This window comes from Lacerta agilis, chromosome 14 (assembly GCF_009819535.1).
Source record: "Lacerta agilis isolate rLacAgi1 chromosome 14, rLacAgi1.pri, whole genome shotgun sequence".
Taxonomy (NCBI): domain Eukaryota; kingdom Metazoa; phylum Chordata; class Lepidosauria; order Squamata; family Lacertidae; genus Lacerta; species Lacerta agilis.
This window is the reverse complement of record NC_046325.1, coordinates 50,281,371-50,296,192: the sequence shown is the minus strand read 5'-3', so window position 1 is coordinate 50,296,192 and position 14,822 is coordinate 50,281,371. Positions and strand designations below refer to the sequence as shown.

Sequence of the window (14,822 nt, the reverse complement as noted above, 5' to 3'; positions counted from 1 at the left end):
TACATTTGGCGGAAACAGGTTTATTATGTACAAAAGTTTGAAGACTTCAAATCAAGACACAGAGGAGGGTTTTTCCTGGGATGGTGATAGAACCACCCAGAAACAGGAAAAGCTGTTCCATTCCTTGCCAAGCTGGACTCTTAAGAGAAAATGTGACATAATTATCAGCTCGTTGCATCATCGTTTTGACAAAGTCATTAAAACAGCACTGAAGGCAGAAACTGGACTTTCTGCTTTTCTCTTGCACACACATACTCGAAACTGCCACATGAGTCAGCAGTAGATTCCCAGCTACACAGCCAAGTCACGGATTCTCACACCACTGCCTGCTCCCCCTTGGGATTTAGGTAAACAGCCACGTGTTAAGAGACCACCTGTCCCCCCCACTTGACACAGCCAGTCTTGTCTGGATTAAAAATACAATCAAGGCACTTGTAGGTTCTCTTTTCTTCTTCATCTATCTGAGCCTGTTGCAAAAGGTGAGAGATTAACGGTAAGAAATTCCATCACAACACAGGAAGTGGGATGCTAGAAGGTCTTTAAGTCTGTCTGCTGAGAAGATTATTAACACTTAAAAAACACTTTTGTAATGCTGCTGTGCATAGCCACAGGGGGTGAGGGGAGTGCACAATACCGTTTTGATACAAAGTGCTTGTTCCTGCCACGCAAACACAGACCACTGACCAGGGGTTTATAGGTAGGGGAAGACGTTTGCATGGCAAGACAGAGGGTGTGCCATTGTCCTCAGAAAAGCTCACCAGCTGGATCTGCACTTGCCCAGCCATTCATTTCACTCCTCAGCTCGATGCTCCTGGCTTTGGCGCTGCAGCCTAGAGTGGACACGTTCGTAAAAGAGTAAATAGGCACTGGACGAAAGGACTTCCTGCAACGTGGTCTTGTGCACCACATCATCTGAAATCCACAGCCACTGGTTGCTGGTGGCCAGCATGCTTTTGCAAGACGGTGGAGATCGGCGATACGTGACAAAGTGTCCTGAGTGCATGTCTCCATGGTGGACCACAACGGCCATCAGGCGGTACAGATATGATGGAGAACTGCCAAATGAAGGAAAAACACAGGAAGGCTGGTTTAGTGCCAAGGCAGCAATGGTGCCCTTTGTATTGCCATGAACAAGAGCATTCTACGGAGTGGACTACTAGGCCTATTTCCAGAGGGGACCCAGCCTTGTGAAGCAACAACCGCTCCATTTGCAAATTGCTTTCCATGCTCCTGTAGCAGCATCCAGACTTGAGATAAACCAAGCGGGCAAACGTGCTGGGCCTGAACAGGTCAGGATTTCACTGCACTTCTGATACAGGAGACACAGACACCCAATAGAAAATATCAGTGGCAAGATGGAACATAAGAACGACTGGAGATTTACTGGTCACTCTGGGAAAAGTTAGAAGTAGTTTCAAATGTTCTTACTTACCTACAGTCAGGTGCTGTCAAGTATGGGAAAGCTACTGGTGATGTAAGGAAGGATGGAGAGCAGGTACCATTCATAAAAGAGGATTTGTTGTTGCCCGCCTGTTCCACATCTATGAAAAGACCCCAAAATCACAGTGCATTGTTATCATTAGAATTTGGTAGCTTGCTATTACAGAAGGGGATGCTCCTGTGCCTGGTTTGTACAGTGTCCTTTATTTAAAGCTCTGAAATTTGGTTTGTAAACAGCTACATGGCTGCTTTCCTATGGCGACTAAGAATTGCCTCCAGGCAACCAGGAAGGGAAACTGATCCTTCTGTGGGGCTACAAATTGCTTTTGTGGACTGAGCTGCAAGGCGGCTTTAAACTAGGGGTGGCAACCCTTTAGCCAGAGGGCCACGTTCCCTTCTGCTTGCTAGCAATGTGGAGAGCAGATGGCAAAGGAAGTGCAGCAACAGATGTTCCTTTTACCTTTGCACAGTTGGCCCCATTCCAGCCATGGAAAAGTTAGGTTTCTACACATAGCCCTCTGTCCAGGCAAGATCACATTCCCTCCAGACACAGAGCAGGGCCAGAAATGGGCCCCACACAAGCCCCCTTAGTTCTAGCTGGAAGAGAATCTTGTCCACACATCTTTCTCAGGCAAGCCACATGGAGGTGGACATTAAACATTTTCATATCTGCGACGCATAAAGCTAGATCTGGCTGGCCAGCCCAATTGTTAATTCCAATATAAACACACACGTACGTCTTGACCTGCCCCATACCTGAAGTTAGATGCGACATCTGGTGGAGGGCAGATGGGTGCAGCCTTGTTGACATGGTCATATGTATAGGAAGAGCCTGCTGGATCAGGCCAGTGGCCCATCTTGCCCAGTATCCTCTTCTCACAGTGATGACCTCCCTCAGCAGAGGTTGGATGGCCATCTGTCAGGGATGCTTTAGCTGAGATTCCTGCATTGCAGGGGGTTGGACTAGATGACCCTCATGGTCTCTTCCAATTCTATGATAAGGAGCCCAGGGTGGGCCAATCATATTGACCTACAGTCTTCCACAGACCTGCCAAATCTTTTACCTCTTAGCTTCTGGAATGAACCGGCTTGCCTCTGAACCACAAGGACTAACTCCCCTACTGGTTCTCTCCCTTCCAAGTCCTCATTCACTTTGCTTGCCTACCGGCTTTTGGGTTCGGTGATGCCTGTGGGCTGCCTGCAGGGTTGGGTTTCTGGGCAGGGAAGTGGTGCTTGTAGACGTCCATGATGAGGAACTCGCTGAACTGCACATGCTCGTTTCGTTTCAGGGGCATGCCATGGTTGGACCAGCTCAGCCTTTGCAGGTGGATGCAGAGACACTGCGGGAGCTGTGGAGCAAAATGTAAGAAAGGGTTGGAAAGGTGGCTGTCCTAGTTCCAAGATGCGTGGTGGACGCCATAGAGGCAGAGAGTTTCCAGCACAGAAGCAGGCCAGAAGCCACAGAAGGCTCGATTGTTGCCTTTGTCAGCCTTGTGCTCTCTAGATGCTACAACTGCCAAATCTTTTGCCTCCTTAGTTTCCAGAATACGTGGACTACCCCATTTTCTCCACAACTACCTTGCATGGTAGGCCGTCATAGCTGCATAGGGGTTTGAAGCAAGGTCTTCCCACCCAATGAAACACCAACCATGCCAAACTGAATCACTCTTTAAAAGCTTTATTCAAAACCCACCAATATTTCTAATTTTTCAGACATGGAATGAGTGGTGTGCAAGTCAACGTATGTGCACACATGTAATCAGAAATTAAGAGTCTAAGCACAAGGCTGTATATTGTCTCCCTGCTTATTTAACTTATATGCAGAATTCATCATGCGAAAGGCTGGGCTGGATGAATCCCAAACCGGAATTAAGATTGCCGGAAAAAATATCAACAACCTCAGAAACCACTGTCACGCACTACAGACATGTTTGAAAAACAAATAATTCTATAGGTTTCCAAAACCACCAAACTTAAGACTAGTTGCTTAGTTCTTCAACTAGTAGCCCATATTAATACATACAAATATAAGCATTGTTGAAGCATTTAAGATTACATTTACAGTCATACCTCGGGTTACGATAGCTGCGGGTTGTGTTTTTTCGCGTTACGAACGTGGCAAACCCGGAAGTGTTTACTTCCGGGTTTCGCCCTGCGCACACACGCAGAAGCGCAATATTGCCGCTCGGGTTGTGGACTTTTTGGGGTGTGAACGGCACCCTGGAACAGATTGTGTCCACAACCTGAGGTACCACTGTATTTATTTATCTGCTGGATATCTCAGCAGCCTTTGATACCATCGACCATAACATCCTCCTGGACCGTATAGAGGGGTTGAGAGCTGGGGGCACTGTCATACAGTGGTTCCGCTCCTTTCTTCTGGGCCGTGTTCAGAAAGTGGTGGTGGGGGGATGAGTGTTCAGACCCCTGGGCTCTCACTTGTGGGGTGCCTCAGGGTTCCATCCTCTCCCCCATGCTCTTTAATATCTATATGAAGCCACTGGGAGAGATCATCAGGGGGTTTGGGCTGGGTGTTCATCAGTATGCAGATGATACCCAGCTCTACCTCTCTTTCAAATTGGAACCAGTGAAGGCGGTGAAGGTCCTGTGTGAGTGCCTGGAGGCAGTTGGAGGATGGATGGTGGCTAACAGATTGAGGTTGAATCCTGACAAGACAGAAGTACTGTTTTGGGGGGACAGGAGGCAGGTGGGTGTGGGGGACTCCCTGGTCTTGAATGGGGTAACTGTGCCCCTGAAGGAACAGGTCGCAGCCTGGGAGTCATTTTGGACTCACAGCTGTCCATGGAGGCGGTCAATTCTGTGTCCAGGGCAGCTGTCTACCAGCTCCATCTGCTCCGCTGACAATCTTGCCAGAGTGGTGCATGCTCTAGTTATCTCCTGCTTGGACTACTGCAATGTGCTCTACATGGGGCTACCTTGAAGGTGACTCAGAAACTGCAATTAATCCAGAATGCAGCAGCTAGACTGGTGACTGGGAGCGGCTGGTGAGCACATAACACTGGTCCTGAGAGATCTCCATTGGCTTCCAGTACGTTTCCGAGCACAATTCAAAGTGTTAGTGCTGACCTTTAAAGCCCTAAACGGCCTCGGTCCTGTATACCTGAAGGAGCGTCTCCACCATTGTTCAGCCCGGACACTGAGGTCCAGCTCCAAAGGCCTTCTGGCAGTTCCTTCATTGCAAGAAGTGAGATTACTGGGAACTAGGCAGAGGGCCTTCTCGGTAGTGGTGCTTGCCCTGTGGAACGCCCTCCCATCAGATGTCAAGGAAATAAGCAACTATCTGACTTTTAGAAGACATTTGAAGAGGCAGCCCTGTTTAGGGAAGTTTTTAATGTTTGTTGTTTTTTTAATATTCTGTTGGGAGCCACCCAGAGTGGCTGAGGATACCCAGCCAGATGGGCGGGGTATAAATAAATGATTATTATTTATTATTAATTATTATTATTTTATTTTATGATTTGAAATCATAATGATTTGAAATTCAAACTTGAACTGACTTAGTAAGTTGAGAATCTTATTTGGTAAACAAATAATTATTTGGTAAACAAATATTATTTCTTTTCTTTTTTTTGCCTTTTAAAAGGCAAGCTGCATAAAGTGTGAAATTGCAGCAGGCTGAATTTATTGACAGCATTTTGCTAATTTGGTGCAGTTTGCATACATTATTTTGATTCTTTGTAAAGGAAATAAGAAACTGCTCTTATGGTGGTCTTGGAAACGCCATGCTAATACAGTTTTCTTACCTTCCCCAGTTTTAGCTGTTTGACAAATGTTGTTCTCTGATTCTCCATGATTTGCCCAGTCCCTTCGGCCTGAATCTGGGGGTGGGTGGATGGAGGAAGCCAAAATGAATTATAAACCAACCATGTATAGTATAATTTACAGTATGATCACATCTTACATGTAATTAACTTGTGCAGTTGAAAGCTGGCCAGCTGAAATTGCGCAAATTAATTGCACACAAGGCAAAGTGCTTAAGAGGCCCTTTGTGCTAGGTTTTCCCAGCTCATCAAGAGCTTTTAAGCTCTCCGCTTTGCTTATCAGGCACGTCCTGCTCCGTGTGCAGGCTCTGGGATGCTCTTGCAACATCTCATGGGGCTGCCCAAGTTTTTGCAATCTCTCACAAGAGCACTGCAGAGCCCAGGTTTTGAGCAGGACTTGCCCCCTTGTTTGGGGGCGGGGCAGGAGTCCTGTCTGGTGCACCAGCTCCAGAATATAAGGGTGGTTGCACAGGGGCGGTTTGAGTATACATGTTTTGGCATACATGCACCATCCCTGTGCAAGATGCGATCATACTGTACTACTTACTAAATGTACTACATTTGATGTATCCAGGTGTAGCAATCCTGAAGCAGATGGCATAATTCACAAGCACTGCAAATTTACTCAGGGGGTGGGGGAGAGTCCTTTAAGCTGGTCTTTCGAACCATGGGCAGTTTACCCACATCGAAAAACCATGATTGTTCCTAGAGTAAGACCATGGAAGGGTTGTCAGCCATTCTAAGAGCCGCAGGTGGGTCATAGTTCCTGCAACAGAAAAGGCTCCCCACCAAAACCATGAATGGGGCTCAGCATCTTCTGCAACTTGAAGATCCACAACATCAGCCAGAAACACAACCCCCCCCCCAACCATCCTGTTTCTAAGCCCACAAGAAGACCAGGAAGAGAACCGAGTACCTAGGAAATAAAAGCATCTTCCAGATGTATCAAGGGGCAATTAATCTGCACCAGGGGAGGGGGCCACTGAAATCAAGAGACTTACTTTTGTGCAATTGTCACACAAGACGTCCTTGACTGACTCGGTGGAGATGAAGTGGTGGAGGCACTGGTCCAGGGTCAGTGGGTGGCCCTGTGGGGGAGTAAAACAGGAAGTGTTGGCGCACGTCCTTAAACCCAGCAAGTCAGAAAAGGGCTGTGTTTGGGCAGCTGCAAGGGATTCCCACAGGAGGGTGCCTTACCCACATGGTGGCAGGGATGCTCAGGGAAAGGCTGTCAAAAGTGTCATATCTGAGGGGACTCTGAAAGAAAAAGAGCCCAAATGTCTCAACGAGGATTTATAACGTAAACACCTCACTTCTCGCTCCCCCCAACTTTCATGATGATGCTCTTTGCCTGCCTGGGCAGAGAATACAGAGATGGGGTGGGGTCTATGAAACCCTTTTGAAATGAACCCTGCTGTACCAAAGAGCAGAGTCACATACACAACTCTGCCAACCTTACCCTCTACCTCTTCCCACCACTGGAATGTGCCCCACCAGAAGAGGCTCCCCTCTCCTGCACTAAAGCAATACCTAGGAAAACAACTCTTCAAAGCAGGCTGCCCATCCTGGAGGCAATAACACCCCCCCCCCCACAGAATAGTCTCAGTTGTGGGGAGCAAAGGGTCACCCCCTTGGCAGCTCCTCTTCAGCCCATCTACATGGGAAGTGACTCGGTCCTCCCTGGGTCTTAGCTCCACTCGCCCATTGATCTCCTGCAATCTGTTTGCCTCTTTCACACAGACTTACGGACCTGGTGTTTGCAATGCTTGCAGACCATGTTGCTCGTTAACCTGCCATGAAAAGGATGCTGCAGCTTCCAGTGACTCAACACAGGAGGAGGAGGCCCTACAAACCAAAAACAAAGGTTGTTCCGTCTGACTCTTCTATCATTTTGCAAGACACAGTGACTGGCGCCCTCCTGATAATCTTGTATCTGGAAGCACCAGGATAGGGAAGACTGCAATAGCACCAGCGGGAAGCCATTAGGCTACTTTAAAGACTTTAGGTGCCAGGCAAAAATGTTCCTCTTCAACAAGGCCTTTGGCTGATAAGACACCCAATGCCCTTTTAAATGTGTTTGGGGTGTGTGTATTGGTTAGTTGTTCTTATTTTTACTAAGTATTTTGTGTTTTTTATATTGCAATTTTATGCTGTGAAGCACACTGATATCTGCGAATGAAGGGTGCTTCAGGTATACAAATTTAATAATGTCATTAGACAAGGTTAAAGAGTGATTCCAATTGCCATACACCCTTTCAGCTCCTGTCACAGGACACAATGCAGACAACAAAATCAGGCCACAGCCCAAAGGTGTTTGGGTTTTTATATCAATAGTATAAATAATATCTGCTACATTTCACCAAATCAGAAAAGTGTTTTTACCTCTTGTCCTGGAGCATATTTGCTTTTGTGGAATTTCTGGCTTCTATACAGACAAATACAAAATAAAGTTAGTTTAAAAAAGAAAACACTTTCCACATGGTGATATCTTTACTATTGCGCACTTAAGTGACAAGGATGGTATCCAACTCAGTTATACTCAAGAGTAGATCCATTGACATTGATGGGTCTAATGTTAATTAACTTCAGTGAGTCCATTCGGAATTATACTTGGCTGAATACCACCCCAGACAGTACAGGGAAGCACAACTTTGAAAAAAAACAGCTTAAAAGCAGAATCTTACGTAGGTCTCTTCAGCTGGGCAGCCCACCAAATTATTAGAATAGGAGCCTGCTGGATCAGGCCAATGGAGGGCCATCTAGTCCAGAATCCTGTTCTCACAGTGGCCAACCAGATGCCTCTTTTGGAAAACCCACAAGCAGCACAAGAGCCCTCTCCCCTTCTGTGGTTTCCAGCAACTGGTATTCAGAAGCATTGCTGCCTCCAACTAATTTTATAAACTTCCATGTCACCTCTTACTCACCTTTTCTCTAGGTGAAAAAGTCCCAAATGCTGCAACCTTGCCTATAGGAAAGGTTGCTTTGCAGCCCCCATGTCTCTTGAGTGCTCACCTCCAGCGAATGCACATCAAACAGATGCACGACCCGCGGCTGACGGTCCCATTCGTCTTCCAGCGAGGAGGTGAGGACATGGAACAGCTCATGAGCATCCTACCGAAAGAGCACCAGAAAGCTCAGAATGCCAGACCAAGCTCACCAGAAAAGGAGACAACAGGGGATAATGTATGTTGCCCTAGAGGTACATTTCTGCAGCTCCCAAGAAAAAAATTGAATCCTGAAAATTCAGCTTGCATTTTTAGATGGACCTTCAGCAAGGCAACATGGAAAATCAAGAGGTCAGGGTTCCTTCACAGCAGGTCAGGGGGAAATCTCATGGATTTTCAAACCTAATTCATGTCTAATGAGCAGATTTGTGTGCAGAAGTTCCCAGATTCACACCTTGCCATCCCCCATCAAAGGGATCTGAGGTGGCAGATCTGGGAAAGGCCTCCCTCCGCCTGAGACCTCAGAGAGCCACTGATTGTCAAAGACAACAATGCAAAGATGGGTGGTCCAATAGTTTGACTCACTATAAGGCAGCTCCCCTGTATGCAGGGGGAGAATTAAAAAAAAGGTAACACTAGAGTTGTGCCTCAGACAGAGATGCAGTGGGCAGGCAGTCTCCTTTGTGCACTGAGTGGGGATGGTTGGCTTTCACACAGCCTTCAGTAAGTCTCAAAAGTACTCAAGGGGTGTGTGGAGGAGGGCAGAAGTGGGGTGAGGTCTGGGGAGAGTCCTGAAGGCCAGACATGGAGGTCTTAAGGTCTGCATTCAGACCACAGACCAGAGATTCCCCAACCTTGCAGTGAGTATTCAGACCTTCTCCCACCCACATAAAAAGGCAGCGCAAAGCAGGTAAAATACAACTGGGAATGCCGTAAAGAAAACCAATGGGCTTCCAGGGGCTGCTGATTCCAACTCCCATCAGGACAGCCAGACGTCATGGATGATGCAAGTCATAATCCACCAAAATCTGGAGGGCAGCAGGCTCCCTACGTCTGCTGTAAACAAAGCCACAATTCTTTAACGTAACACAAGAGCCCTGCTGGATCAGACCAAAGGCCTATCTCACCCAGCAACCTCCTTCTGACAGTGAGCAACCAAAAGCCTCCGAGAAGTATCTGGAAAGGCTGCAAGTAAGACAGGAGAGAGCAGTAGTCCTCTCCTGCTCGTGTCCCCAGCGACTTGCCTTTGCTTGTTATGTGCCAGATGTCAAGGCTGTAGAAAACAGCAGCAACAGAGAAGCATGCTCTGGTGCCTTACGCCACTCGGGTAGCTACCTGCTCTTCGAAAGAGGAGATCTGCCACCTGTACATCCTCAGGACCTCCAACAAGCAGCTTGCATCCAGGAAGTCATCTTCGGTCACCTCTTGGCAGGATAAAGCTGAATGCATCCAACACAAAATAGTCAATGCAGACCACACACAGAAATGAATTCACTCATCCTAAACATGCATTCCTCTTATTCGACAGAAAGTGCTCTCCAGTTGTGTAAACGGAATTAAGTAGAACCCTGCTGGATCAGTGCACAGAACCATCTTGCCCAGCCTTCTTCTTTCCACAGTGGCCTTTGGAAAGCCTCCAAGTGGGACACAAGCACAACAGCCCTCTCCCCACTCATGCTCCCCAGCAGCCAGTACTTGAGGCACATAGCCCCCACCCAAGACTGGAGGCAGAGCACAGTCTTCCTGACTAACAGCCACTGACAGCCCTATCCTCCATGAATTGCCAAACCCTCCTTTAAAGCTGTGCAATTTGGTGGCCATCACTACCACCAGTGGGAGCAAATTCCAGAAGTTTAACTGTGTGGAGAATGACCTCCTTTTGTCTGTCCTGACTCTTCCAGCATTGAGCTTTATGGGATAACTGCACTGGGTTCTAATATGATGATATACGTTTTGGGCTCCATAGCACCTTTATAGGAAAGAACAGAGCAGTTCAGACAGATGCTGGCAATGTAATACTTATAATGCCTCTTGTGGGGATGTCCTGTGGTGTCTTTTTGGACAGAAATTGTTGTTCATATTGACTGTTTTGGAAAAATTCTTGATACTTGCAAATGACTACACACAATTATATTTCTATGATGTGAGGACTATCAGATAGTCAACAAAAGTTAATCCTCTGAGCCCTTACAGTTTCAGAGACGTATGCTGGAAGGATAAACACTCACCATGCATTACTCAGTGGTCTGAAGATCTCATTGCCCTTTCTATGATTGAATATGTATCTTATCTGGTCATTTGGATATCTTGTAGGGACATGTGGTCTACCTATGTTAATATATGTTTTGAAGAGGATTGATTGATTATTCTTATTGTTAATGAGACAGTTCAGGAAAGTGATTGTCCAGTATTCTTGGTATATCTCATATAATATTTGTACATCATTTTACAATCTTAGCTTGGAGGTGCTTTCCCCCCGTAAGGTATGTGATGCTAAGTATTTGTAGGTCCCCTGTACTGTTACCTTTATTCTATTGTTCTTTTTTAAACATTGTTTTCTTGTTTTGAGGTTTGCAACTGTTTTCTCTACTTATGTAACAAAATGAAATAAAGACATACAGTGAAACCTCGGTTGTCGAATGTAATCCGTTACGGGAGACCGTTCAATTTCCGCAACATTCGACAACCGAGGCACAATGGGTGGTCAGCAAAATCCATTGAAAAAATGGAGAAATGCACCTCGGAAGCCGTTTGACTTCCAAGGCGCGTTCGAAAGAGGAGGCAACATTCACTTCTGGGTTGTCGGCATTTGAAAGCCAAAGCGTTCAACTTCCAAAGTGTTTGACAACCGAGGTTGCACTGCACTTGATAAAAGGAATAGAAGTGGCTTGCTTTATGCTTTGTGTTATGCACCCAAAATAACACAAAGGGACCTTTACCTTTCAGGAGGTGGAGCAAGGTCAGGGACAAATACTGATGCTTCCCAGACGTCTCACTCTGGCTGACCTGGTACTGAACTGTGAATCCTTCCAGCCACTTGATGAAGGACGGACAAGCAGACAGGCCCTGGAGAAGTGAGTTCATGAAGCATGTGTTTCCCAGGTTGAGAAGACCTGGCACTAGCCCTAGGGGGGAAACACATCACTGCAATTGCTGCAACCTTCTGAACACAGCCTTCCTGCTTTTACTCTCCAGCACCTCTGCTCTGCCCTGCCCTAAATGCTGCTCCTTGTCCTGTCTTTTGCAGAACGCTCTCCCTGGTGGGCCTCACCTGACACCATCATCACACAGCTCTATCCACCAGGGAGAAACACTCCTTTTCCACGAGCCCCTTGGCTCTTAATTATCTGTGGTCTCCTGGAGTAGATGGAATGTTTTAATCCTGTCTTTTAAAAATAGGATTGTATTTTAGATTTTTCTTTGCTTTGCTTTTATGCTGGTTTTAATGTATATGTTTCCTTTATTACACTGCAAGTAGTGTTGAGTTATCTTGGTAAACAAGCTCCCAACAATTTTTCTGCATGTTGTTCTGACCTTATTCCTCCATTTGCGCTCCCCCTCCCCTCTCTCTGCTCCCAATTAAACTTCTTGGACTTACTTCCAAACATCTCTGTGGTCTTGCTCTTCTTTATTAATCTTCCCTTCTTTCTCACTACCAGCAAAGGGAACCTGGACTCCAACTCCCATCATCCCTAAGTGTTGGCCATGCTTGCTAGGGCTGATTGGAGTTGGGAGTACAAAAACCTTTGGAGGGCTTCAAGTTCCCCATCCCTGCAATATACACTTCCACCATTCTGCACATATCAGTTGCATCCTCCTATAGTTCAGGGATGGGGAACATCTGCAGCCCGCTAGGTGCTGTTGGTCTCCAACTGCAATCAGCATGGTCAGTGGCCAGGACAATGGGAGTTGGCAACAACACCTGGAGGTCCAGTTTTCCCTATCCCTGTTTTAGTTGGAAACCCTTCCACCTGACATCAGTCTTTCTTTCTGCTTTTGATTCCAGTGTCTTAATTCCAGTGTCATTTGTTCACTCTGCTTAGTCCCAATTGCCGTCTTCCTTCATTTTGCTTTCCTTCCTCAGGTTTTTAATTTTAAGACAATCATCCTGCAGACAGGGCCTCAGTTATGTTTTAGTTTTCTGTATGGCCACCACTAGCTATTTTAGGCACAACAACACACCTTCAAAAAAGACAAAAGGGCTCTCCTGTTGGGATTCAGTGGCCAAGGAAGACCCCAATATTTATATGAGACTCTTTGTTGGGATCAGGAGACGCAAAGTGCAACCTCCCCTGCCCCATTCACTCCTCCCTAGTCTCTCTCTCATTTACCTTTCCTGCGTTTTTTTCTCTCTGTGATGGGGCCCCATAAGACATAGATGCTTGCAGCAAGAGCAGCTGCAATCCCACCAATCACTCCCCAATTCTTCATTACTTTATACCTAAGAAGAAAAGAGAGGGGGGTGAATCCAATATACACCTGTAAACAAACAGCCCAAAATGTTACACTGGAACTCCAGAATACAGTTGTACCTTGGTTGTCGAACGGAATCCGTTCTGGAAGTCCATCCGACTTCCAAAAACATTCAAAGACCAAGGCGCAGCTTCCAATTGGCTGCAGGAGCTTCCTGCAGTCAATTAGAAGCCGCAGAAGCCGCGTCGGATGTCCGGCTTCCAAAGAACATTCGCATATCGGAACACTCACTTCCGGGTTTGCGGCGTTCAGGAGCCAAAACGGACGCATACCGAGGCATTCAACAACCAAGGTATGACTGTATAACTGTAACTGAAAAGTAAATAAATACACATTATTTGAGATTTTGGCAAGGACACTTTTTATATGATTTGGCATTCCTTTATTGCATATGAAAGAGAACCATCATTTTCAATACAACCCTCATCACAGTCCTGGGAAATCTGCAACTATACTTGATAATCAGATAATGCTGGTATTCTTTACTTGAACTCCCCCACTTGGCCATCATAAAGATCCCCGGGTGACCTAGGAGGCCAGTCACGGCCTTCTCTCAGGGAATTAAATGAGGGAGAGACTGGGGGCGGGGGAAGGTGGGATATAAATGCAGAAAGCGACGACGACGACGACGAAGAAGAAGGATGCTGCCCCTGAACCCCCATGAGGCCTCCCGGATACAGACCAATATCTTGCTTCCAAGGGCGGACACTCAGATGCCCCCTCCCCAGAAGCCTGCAGGCGGGGTGCTTCCCCCAGCACCTGGCGCTCAGAGGTAGACTGCTGCAGCACATGCAGGCTCCATTCCGCCCTCCAGAGGACGAGCAGCCCCTTCCCAGCCAGGCGCCCCGCGCCCCGCCGACTGACCTGGCCGCCCCTCCGGCCCGGAAGAGCCGCCTGGCCGCCTTCCTGCCGACCTCCTCCAACCCGCGGCGGCTCAGCAGCATCCCGCCTTTAAGTTCCCCGGCTTCGTGCAGCAGCTGTTGCGGCTGCCCCCGGGCGGAACGAAAGGCGTCAGGCGCGCGGGGAAGGGAGAAGGCGGCGGAACGGAAGCGGGCCAGCCGGACCCTTGCGGCGAGCGGACTCCCCAGCAACGGGCTCTCCCCGCCTATCTCCGCGCGCCCTTTGTTGCTAAGGCGTACGCCGCTCTGAGGCTCCCCTCCTGCCGCCCGTGCCCTGTGCATAGGGTTCCGTGGCTCGAAAACAAGCAAAATGCTGTCGCCAGTATAAGGTATAGGTTAGGGCCCCACTCTCTTGGGGGGCCCCAAAAAATTTAAAGGGAATAAAAACTTGGGCGTACATTTCCAAAATATAAGATAAAAAAACAAATAAAATAAAACCTACATACAGTTAGAGCTTAATAATTATTTCACTATTAATATACTTCTTAACTGTATTTCACTATTAATATGCTTCTTAATTGTATTTCAGTTCAAAAATTACTTTGATAAAATACATATTTTGTTATGTGCAAATGGCTTTAGATACCTATTAGCTCCATAAATTACCATATTGCATATATTCAACACAAAAACAGCAACAATTTGTTGTTGACAAAGGACAGCTGGACATATAAAGGGCCCCATTACCGTCAGTAGCTAAGGGACTCATCAAACCTAAATCCGGCACTGTCCTTCACCCTTGATTTTAATTGTTCTACATATATTCCTGAAGGGAAAAGAGGAAAGCAAAAAGCATTCCTGATTTCCCTGTTAGTTTAAATGTGCCAAGGAGAAAGAGAGAGAAAAAGACAAAGCACTTTAAACAAAACAGAAAAAAACAGAAAATACGTTTTACTTGGGAGTAAGGTCCTAGTGAATTCAAAGGGGGCTTGCTTTTGAGTAGAATCGGGCAGTAAATAGGCAATGTTCCTTTTGAATAACCAGCCACATGCATAATATTTGTTAAGTGTTGTAGACTTTAAATGGCCTATCGTCTTATTGGGCAAAGGCATAGTAAAATTTAATTTAAAACAAGAAGAATGCAACAAAGAGGCAAGCGATTGGGATGGCACAAGTGAGAAAGCTGTGGCCTGAAGTCAACCCAAGAATGTGCTGCACCATCTGCTTGAGTCAATTTTTTTAAATTGTAAACCACATTGGCAGGAGGAAGGCTATAAATAAAATCAAGCAACAAATACAATTAACTATATTAAACAGCAGAACAGAGTTGATACTTAACATCA

At 46.6% G+C, this 14,822-nt stretch overlaps 1 protein-coding gene across 4 annotated transcripts; it reads right to left on the bottom strand.

Moving 5' to 3' along the window:
• USP30 (ubiquitin specific peptidase 30) lies at positions 1-13,615 on the bottom strand. 4 transcript variants are annotated; one of them, XM_033169227.1, is made up of 13 exons: positions 13,505-13,615; positions 12,499-12,608; positions 11,107-11,292; positions 9,503-9,606; positions 8,235-8,333; positions 7,605-7,647; positions 6,973-7,067; positions 6,420-6,479; positions 6,224-6,310; positions 5,205-5,279; positions 2,606-2,789; positions 1,433-1,541; positions 1-1,055 (listed from the first exon to the last, which is right to left on the bottom strand). In XM_033169227.1, exons 1-13 carry the CDS (start codon positions 13,582-13,584, stop codon positions 791-793), a joined length of 1,497 nt encoding a protein of 498 aa, XP_033025118.1. In that variant the 5' UTR covers positions 13,585-13,615; the 3' UTR covers positions 1-790. The 4 variants fall into 4 exon arrangements, with proteins under 4 accessions (XP_033025118.1, XP_033025119.1, XP_033025120.1 ...); XM_033169228.1 differs by lacking the exon at positions 6,420-6,479; XM_033169229.1 differs by lacking the exon at positions 11,107-11,292.
• Between the last annotated feature and the right edge of the window lie 1,207 nt (positions 13,616-14,822).